Source organism: Dendrobium catenatum, unplaced genomic scaffold, assembly GCF_001605985.2.
Source record: "Dendrobium catenatum unplaced genomic scaffold, ASM160598v2 fragScaff_scaffold_1351, whole genome shotgun sequence".
In the NCBI taxonomy this organism is placed as follows: domain Eukaryota; kingdom Viridiplantae; phylum Streptophyta; class Magnoliopsida; order Asparagales; family Orchidaceae; genus Dendrobium; species Dendrobium catenatum.
This window is the reverse complement of record NW_021319813.1, coordinates 1,626,645-1,636,695: the sequence shown is the minus strand read 5'-3', so window position 1 is coordinate 1,636,695 and position 10,051 is coordinate 1,626,645. Positions and strand designations below refer to the sequence as shown.

General features: G+C 35.4%; 1 protein-coding gene across 1 annotated transcript; it reads right to left on the bottom strand.

Annotated features, from left to right (window-relative positions):
- Window positions 1-7,410: 7,410 nt before the first annotated feature.
- Window positions 7,411-10,051, bottom strand: LOC110099875 (transport inhibitor response 1-like protein). Its single transcript, XM_020827180.2, has 3 exons — window positions 9,362-10,051; window positions 8,762-9,266; window positions 7,411-8,671 (listed from the first exon to the last, which is right to left on the bottom strand). Exons 1-3 carry the CDS (start codon window positions 9,943-9,945, stop codon window positions 7,913-7,915), a joined length of 1,848 nt encoding a protein of 615 aa, XP_020682839.1. The 5' UTR covers window positions 9,946-10,051; the 3' UTR covers window positions 7,411-7,912.

Here is a 10,051-nt window from a genome sequence, read left to right as displayed (position 1 = left end):
TAATCAAAAGAGATCATTTTTAAAATTTTAATCATATAATCCATGAAATTCAATTTAAGCTTTGTTTGGGACAGGCTTTAATTTTTGTGCTAAAAAACTACTTAAAAAACATAAAAAATCAATCAAACGAAGCCTTAGGATATCTTTCTTTCGGCTTTGAAGTAGCTTTTTAGTAAAAAAAAATATTACAAGCTGTTTTAAGAAGCAGAAAGAAAGCCGTTCAAACAAAGCATTAGAATGCTGATATGAAATAATGATCGATGAGGCTTCTCCCTGTTTATTTGCTTGAACGATCTTTTGTATAATACCTAAACCTTTTGCCTCAATTCCACAAAAACAACATAATGATTTGAAATATTTTCTTAAAAAAAACTAATGCATACATAACTAGAAAATAATGATAATCAAATGTATCTTTGCCAAATTAAAAATATTTTTTAATTGTAATCCACACAATAGATGTCAACTTTAATTTGTCTTTATATTTATCTAGTTTTCTTAGGTTGATTCCACAAAATTAAACATATTTTTCTCTAAACCTCAAAGCATATGGAATTTGAAAACCCTTTTACTTAAAAATTTAAATAATTATATGTTTTGTTTTAACATTGAGTGAATTTAATAAAAAAAATTACACATGTTACAAGTTAGAAGTTCATGATCCTCATGGTCGCATGAAAAGTTATTCTATGTGGACACCGGATGGCGTCTGGAGACCAACTAGAACATGCCATGTTATTTTTTGCTCGATACTGTTGTGTACCGAGTGACATGGCGAGTTCTGGTTGGTCTTTGGACCGTCCAATGTCCGCACAGAATAATTTCTCTGATCAGAGGTCATGCTCTTAACTCGACAACCCTGCGTTGGGCTACATAGTAATTGTGAAAAATAGATAAACATAAGGAGGCTAGCAATTGATCAGTTATCATCCTTTAAACTTTTGCTAAATCTAGGTTTATTTGCCATTACATATTCATATAACTAATCTCCTAATATATTATCAGTTCAATGCACATAAAGTCTTATCTCCATGAAAAGAAATGCCCTTCAAATATGCTTTATAGCTCCAATAATGGTGCTAGAAATGGTTAGAATGGTCGATGGCAGAAGTAGTCCCACTAACTTTAGAAAGCAAGATGTAAAGGCTGAGTGCTCTTTTGACTACCTCCATAAATCCATTTGCCAAAGAGCTCCTCATTGATAGGCGACTTAGCAGCTTCATCTTTTTAGATGATTACTCCACATACATAGGATGGGAGAAAGCCAATTTTTGAGAGATTTATTAGTGCTAGTAAAAGAGATTTTGTTCTTAGTTAGGCTTCGTTTGGGACGGCTTTTTTATTGCTTTCTAAAACGGAGTTTTAATACAAAAATAAAAAATTTTGTACTAAAACTCCGTTTTAGAAAGCAGTAAAAAAGCCGTCCCAAACAAAGCCTTAATGGTATTTGATTTGCCTAAAAAATAAGACATTATAAAATGGAATATAGGTGTTTTGCTTGAGAAGCATACCAAAATTACAGTAGATTCCTTTTTCACTCCCTATATCTCTTTCTAATGTAAATTCACCTAATTGGATCGAATTCATTTTTCACCGCAAGTCATTCATATTGTCGACACCTGCGAGTGTCCACTGCCACCCACCGGCCACCTGCATGCTACCGCCACCATCACCACTAGCCGATTGCTGGCCATCACTGACGACCATCGCCCATCACCAATCGCCACGACCGCCCGCCACCCATCGACCGCTGCAATAACTATTTATTTTCACTTTTTTTTCTAATTGATGTTGCAAAAACAATTTATATTAAATACTTTAAATTTATTCAGGTAAAAAATCGATTTATCATCACCCTCATCCATGTTCTATCTTTTTCATTACAAAAATTAAAGCATTTTTCACCCTTTATCTGAACTACTATTGATTTGACCCGGCATCTATTATGTAAGCGACATTAACAAGTTTAAGAGTTTCATACAATAAGGTTAACCAAAGCAGTAAGACTCCATGGATAGATTTCTTGACGAGATAAAACATCTTCTTAAGTTAGGCTTTGAAAAATGATAAGCCGTTAGGTCAACATTGAAGGCAAATAAAGAAGAAAAAGTTAATGGCTTTGCTCCTACTTTTGTCTGTTTGTGCAGTCTAACTTCAACGTTTGTTTGCTTCTTATCTTCTCCCTGACTTGGCCTTGTCACTATTTGGTATGAAAGTTTCATAAGAATTCTATTGGAGTTTTCAATAAAATAAAAGTCCAAGTAGGAATTCCATGGCACAAAGCACTAGTATTCTTAGTGCTAAGAACTAGCAAGCATGTGTATTTCATGTTCTTAATTTATTCATCTTGTCTTGTCAAACTTGATAAGGAGATGCCAATTTGAATAAAGTTCAATCATTGTCATACTATACTAATTTTGTGGCTAAAATGGTCTGATTTGAGGTGGGAGAGACATGTAATTGATTGCAATGTGATAATGCTCAAGACTTGTCATCTAAGCGTTCCTTTCAAGAGCTACGTCATAAGAAAATATCTTTGAAATTCACAAGTCATTGACGTTGAAGATCTTGATTGATGTTTCTTTTATGTTTATCTTCTCTTCTGTGGAGTAAAGCCTACTTTTTCAAGATCTCCCACACGCGATTATTGTGAGAGGTGGAAGCTATATTGGAATAAGTAGGAGTAATATTATCAGAGAATTTTCATAAAAATATGATAATATACAATTAAATTGCTATTGTAGGAAACATTATGTTAAGAACTATTATTATTTTTTTCTTCTATTATATGTCTACTAACAGTCCTCATATTCCCACTCCCCTCACTTGCTCTCATCTCCTCTTAAATCCCCCATGTTAGCTCTCACCTTGGTATGCATTCTCCATTGCATATATACTTTCCTGCAACATAATCTCACTGACTCTCCAGCATTTCCAAAATGCTTGTTCACTTGTAGCTCATTATGATTCAATTCATTCTAGAGCACCATACGTGATATTTTATTATATTATCTCTAGCAGCCCCACTACCACCACCTCCTAGGTCCATGCTCATCAAGTCTCTTCCACCTCACAAGACAATCTATTGTACTCTTTATAGTAATTTGAGTTCCCACCCACAAGCAACAAGTCTTGTCTGCCATAACTCGGAATGCAGCCTCGTCCATATTGTCACTCACGCTATTATTGTTCTCATGGGTTAGGTTTTGGTTCAATTGTGACTACTATCAATACCTTATGCCGTAAGTGAGGCATTTTTTAGGGCACAAATGTGAACAGATAGTAAAAAGATTATAGATTGAGTGTAAGAGTATGGAGCATGGATCTAAGTGTGATAGTGTAATAACTCAAATATGTGAAATAAATTTTCTTGAAAAATATGAAAATTCTGAAATAAAACACTTTGACGCTAATCTGGTGAGCATTGAGGCAACGTGCCATTATATATATATATATATATATATACCGACTCCTTACTTGGTTGCTTGACTATGAAGAAATTGAAAGAGGGAAAGAAGAAATATGAGAGATAAATGTTTTTGGATCATATTTGTCGGTTATTTTTATTATAAATTTTATTTTATTTGTTATAAGTGACTAATCTTTTACTTCTGTTTTCAATGATTTTGATTTCTATGATTTTTTATCTCTCCTAAATCTGCTAAAAATATATTATCTCTTGATTTCATAAGCTTTCACCATACAAGTTTGAATATGTTATATATTTGCTCATTCTGAATGATTTGATATGATTATATTGCATTTTAAATGAAGTACTAAATGATATGAGATACATAATATGATAACTCCACATGATACATTACCGATCCATGCGATTTACTGAATGAGAGTCATAAGGAGGGAGATTGATTGAAAGTTATAAGGAGTCAGAGAGACTGATACATGTGATTCAAGGGAAGTTATAAGGAGTATATTGATTGGGAGTTATAAGGGGTGATTGATTGAGAGTTATAAGTACAGGAGCAAGATCCTTAAGATACACTCATTGAATATCCGAATATTGATATCAGCACTCTTACGAATACTGTAATGACATTGTGACTGACATTAATATTATTTTTAATCATTAAAATTATTTAACGTTATTTATCATGATATTAATATTGTTCTTGACATTAGTAATGTTGATTGTTAGTACTACTGTAATTGATGATGCAATGGATTGAGATGTGAGGAACTGTGAAAGAATAAATTGATACAAATAATGAATTATAAAAGGATAAATTGATAATGATAATCAGTATAGGCATTGATGTATATATTTTTTTATATAACTTATAGCATATTGTTTTCTTTTATCTTGTATTGATTTTATTTGTAAGATTTTAGTTAATTGCTGGAATATGTGCTTATTATGTGATTTGACATGTTTTCAAGATATTGTAAGGATCATATGATATAAGGCTCTTGACAAGATAAAATTGTAATCATATTTTTTTTTTCATTGTACACTGATAAGCTCTAATTAAGTAATTAAAATAGAAGATATATGTAATTCTTCTAATATAGATCTTAGAGTGTGACAGATAGTGAGTCACCAACGAAGACATGAAGTGTGGATGGGTTAGTGCGGGTCATCATGGTTGGGACTGAATGAGGTGGTAATCCACTAGAGTTCATGGGATATTTCGAATGTGCGGCAAGTAGGTTATTACTATATATGACAAACTATATATCTAATTTGTATTATTCATTGAATTTTAGAATACAACGAAATAAACCATGAGCTATATTTCAAATTTCTCACCCAAAAAAAAAAAAAACATTATGATTAACTTTACTTTCAATCAAACACTCAAAAATCTTCTCTCTTATATTTAAATTAATCTATACTCAAATCATTCTAAATCAAACAACTTCTTAGATTTAACTTGTTTTTTCAACGTTTTTGATAAGGTAGTTTTGTTTTGAGGAATTAGACTATTAGAATTTTTTTATCTATTGACTGAGGTTGTATAATTCACAATTTTTTTTACCCTTTTTAAACACATTTAGGTTTCATTTGAAATGACTTTTTCCTACTTCTTAAAGCAGATTTTTAGTAAATAATTAAAATTTTTGTAATATCAAACTGCTTTAAGAAATACTTAAAAAAACCATATTTTCACCTAATCTTTTTCTCCATGATCAAAATCCAATGACCTCATAATAATGAAGCTAAGAGCTTCTGAGCTTTATAGGCTTACTGATTATAAATATGATGATAAAGTTGACCACGCATGCAGATGGTGACCTAACGACTTAAACACCTATGACCACTAACATAGCTTACTTTTCAGGCACCATAGTGATTATAATACCATCTGTGATCTGTTAAAGAAGCTCAGCTGATCTCTGCAAAACGTTATTTTGTATTGTAGAGGATCATAATATATCAAATGGTAAGATGGAGCTTTCACTATATTATCTCGAATACAATTTTCATTAACTTATTATGTCTAAAGCTTTATGATCATAATATATTTTTTCTGTTTAAAATAATTAAATGAGCATTAGTTTTTTTGGCTTGCAAGTCTTATAAGGAAGAAATAAAATAAAATTAGGTTAGAATATCTCGATTAAATTTCGATTTTAATGTTATAAAAAAGATTTTTTTGGTATCTATTTGATCATATTGTGTATGCGAGGTTGTGTTATGGTGTCCCAAATCAAAGTAGTTACGATTTGCTGTAATTCTACATGAAAGCTATATTATGGCTGCAAGCGAACCAAACGTTCAACGAGCTACTCGTTGTTCGGTTCGATTAAAGCTCGTTTGTGATCGTTTAATTAACTAAACAAACAAACTTGAACAATATTTTAAATACTCGATTCTTAAATAAACAAACTTGAACACTAATGCGTTCGACTCATTTATGTTCGCGAACAACATCATTTGAAGTTCGTGAACGAGCTCGACATTAAGCTCGATAAGAAGCTCGACAAAAGCTCAATTCGTGTTCGATTTTGAACTCGTGAATAAGCTCGATAAAAATAATTAATATTTGACTATAGAATTAATAAATATAAAAATAATCATTGCCTTTGTTACATAGACAATTGCTTTTATTTTAAATGTGTTTGTTCATAGATACATTCATGAACGTGTTTGTTTGATAGTTACAAAAAATTCGTTAAATATGTTCGCGAACAAGCTCGATAAGCACTAAACGAACAAACATAAACTGAACATAAACCGAACATGAACGCTCATTAATTTATATGAACCAAACATGAACACAAACAATAAAGCTCGAACAAACATGAACCAAACTTGAACAAGCTGATATTAAATGAACACAAACATGAACACTCACATACTCGGCTCAGCTCGATTCATTTGCAGCCCTAAGCTATATGCAAGGCCAAAAAAAGGCATGAAAATAGATGGTGCTGAAAAATCATCAGTCTCGTAAAATGGAGTTGATTTTGAAAAGGCTGCAATTTTGGAATAAAACTTGAGTTCCATATATAATAGTCATATGGAAATTCATATATATATATATATACACACACACAATATTACATCAGATATTCATATAAAAATTGTTGTGAAAATTACTAAGATAAAATCAACTTCAAAATATCTTGATTTTGAATTACTGAAATTATGTTTAGATTGGTATAAGTCAAATTATTAGTTTTAATATAAATTCAATAGCTTCAAAATATATTTTGTTTTTTTTTCCCATTCTCAATTCACAAAGCTCTATTAGAATATTTTTCTATTTTTGGGTGCATTTGGGACGAGTTCAGACCACATCCAAACTCCAATCAGAATAAACCACATAGCTTGTACACTGTGCATAATTTATATACAAGTTGTATACAAATTATACACATACTATGTACAATTTAATGTGGCCTATTCTGATTGGAGCCCGGATGCAAGCTACGTCCAGACTCCGCACGTAATACTTTCTCATTTGGGACAGCTGCATTTGTGATTATAGAAAATTAACATTTTAAAAAATTGCAATTAGAAAGCAACTTCCTAAAATAAAAAAAATTCTTGAAAGCTGTAAAAAAAAAATAACAATCAAATAAAAATTGAAGTTACGGTATGAAAAGTAAAGGTCCTTATCCTTTACCAGGAGAAAGGGACCCCGGATGAGAAGAAAATATGAACGTTAAAAAAGGAGAAGAGTGGATATGTGGTGGCCAGTAGGAGACTTCAAGTCTTCAAATAACTATTTCCGTGCAAGCAAAAGCAAGGGATACTGACTGCTCACTCTTTTGACCAGGATTGCTTTGCACTGAAATGATTTTATTTTATATATTCAAGTTGTTTTTATATAGTTCTTTGAAAAAAAATAAAGAAAATTAGGAAATATTTTACAAAGAATAAACTTCAAAATATTTCATGAGAGGACAGAAGAAATCATCAGGTAATGGATTACCAATAAGCCATTGAAGATGGAAAGAAGCATAATTGATAAGCAATGACAGCACAAAATGAATTGAACAAAGAAGCATTTTGTAGAAGAATTCAACCAAGTCATACAAATACATGAAAAACAATTAATCTGCAGAGTTTCTAGAGTTATGAGCTTGACCTCAGGCTGTAAAACCTTCAGATGAAAGAAATCTGGTTCAGTGATGCCCCTGTTAAGCTGAGGCTTTGTTTGAAACGGTTTTCTTACTGCTTCTTAAAACAGCTTTTTAGTAAAAAAATACTAAAAAGTTAATTTAAGAAGCAGTAAGAAAGCCGTCTCAAACAAAATCTTAATCTAGCTCGAATAATAAAGATGATTTCCATGAAAATTGACTCGAGATATAATAGCACAATGACGTTCTTCTTCCCGAGATATAATAGCACAATAAACTATTGAATTCATGACTTGTTAGTGATGGGCTGAAATTGTTTTCTGACTGAAAAGAGGCCCTGAAGGCTTGGTCCTTGTGCCTGGCACTACAATAACTTCACAAAGGGTGGGGCATCATTCCTTGGGCCAACAAGAGATCGATACATGTATAATTTTTCCACGACGCCATTGTTGTCATCCTCCAGGCTATCTGTGATAACTTCCAAGCCCATGAGAGGCAATCTTCGAGCCACCTCCATGCAACCTTTAAGTGAAATCTTGCATGAAGACATCCACAGAAACCTCATGTTATAGTAATGGTGGCTCCCAGAGAGCAAACCTGAATCTCCGAAAGGGCTATCCCTGATCTCAAGCTTCTGCAAATTGGGGCATCCTTCAAGAACATAGCTCAAACCCAAATCACTATTCCCTGCAAAAGCTACTGAAAGGGTTCTCACTGACTTTCCATAGTTGCCAATGTAAGCAAAAGCTTTGTCTGTGAGCAGGCCTGAAACAGCAAGCCTGGTGAGCTTTTTGCAGTTGTTCACGATGGCTCCAAAGCCCTCATCCATGGGCTCTCCAGTGAGATGATCGGGGCGATGACGACCCATGATACAGAGGCGAAAAACTACCAGATCTTGGCAGTTCTTGGACATGGCTACAACGGCTGCATTGGTCATACTCTGACAGAAGTACAGGATCGATTGGAGTTTTTGGCAGCCCTCGGAGATTGCAGTCAGTCCAACATCGGAGACGGAAACCTCCGAATCCTCTGTGGCATCTAAAGGAAAAACCCTTAGCTCCCTGAGCTTCTTGCAGGTCGCAGCAACCATTTGGAGGCCCTCGTCGCGCACAGAATCAAGAATCTGGCATGAAAAGTCGACAATTTATACAAATCGTACTCCAAATTCTGAGCACAAAGTTAGCTTTGATTCGAAATGAAATTACTTTCATACCCATAAAATTTGGAGGTTGTGGCAATTAGTAATAACTGGCTTGAGCTGCTCAGCAGTGATCTGAGCGTAGCTGAAGTTGAGGGAGATCAGATTGGTGCAGACAGGGTAAATAGCGCACAGGTACTCAGGAGCAAGGTCTCGAAAACCTGAAAGGCATACCAGAGACTTTGAAGCTTTGAAGGCTAATTCGAGAGTGTCGTCAAAATCATCTTCTTCGTCTAAGGAAGAGAACGAGCCGGTTCCAAGGTCGGTGAGCTGTGGCGCCCAGGCCATTAGCCGGCAGAGAAAGCCTACGGACACATGCTCATTAACTCTCAGCCGCCAGAGAGAAGGAGACCGAGCCACAAGAGCCTCCAGAGCTTCAAAGTTTACAATGAACCTAACACAATCGAATACAAGGGATTCAAGGCAAGTTTTCCCTGGTGGGAACCTTGATATCCAATCGACTACCTCATCCTCGTCGTCCTCAACGTCATTCTCGATAAGATCAAGAGAATGCAGGCACCTGAAATCAGGCAAACATCAATCCCCCAACCCGTAAACTGAGAAGTAAGATAGATGTCGAGCTAGGGTTTCTATGGATCAGATCAGAATAAATACCTACAGTTCTCGGCGATGGCAGCAAGGCCGGCGGTGGTGAAGCCGTCGCAACAAATGAGACACAGATCGCGGAAAGAGGGGAAGGAACAAGCCACGAGAGCAAGATCAGCGTCAGTGACAGTCATTCGCTTGAGGCAGATTCGCTGGAGCCACGGGTAAGCTGAGGCCATGGCAGCAACCCAAGGGGAAAAGCTTGCGCCCCAGCCCGAAGGAACCAGGTTAAAATCAGCGAAGCGCGGCTTACCCTTGAGTATCAGAGAGCGAATGCGGGGGAAGCGGAATATGGCTCGTGCGGGGCTGACCGCATAGCAGTTACCAATGAAGAGCTCCGGCCGCGACTGCGCCTCGGCGTTAAACCAAGATTTACAGACAAGGGAGGCGGCGTTTCGGTCGCGGCGTGAGGTCAGGAAGCATAGAACGTTCTCCAGAACATTTTCAAGGACTTGGTCTGAAAACGGTGGCGGCCGGTCTATGAGGGTGGATTCCGAGTTGGATATTAGCCGAGGATTTACCTCGAGATTAAGAGACCAACTCTCAACTTCGTCGCCGTCGCCGTCGTCGCCGGCGTCGCCATACTCCAACATCTTGTAGCGATCGTGTCTGGTGGAAGAAGGCGAGGACAGGATTTTGTAATTCAAGAGCTGTGAAGGGGCATTGCTGTGAAAATAGGAGTATATTTTAACGATATCT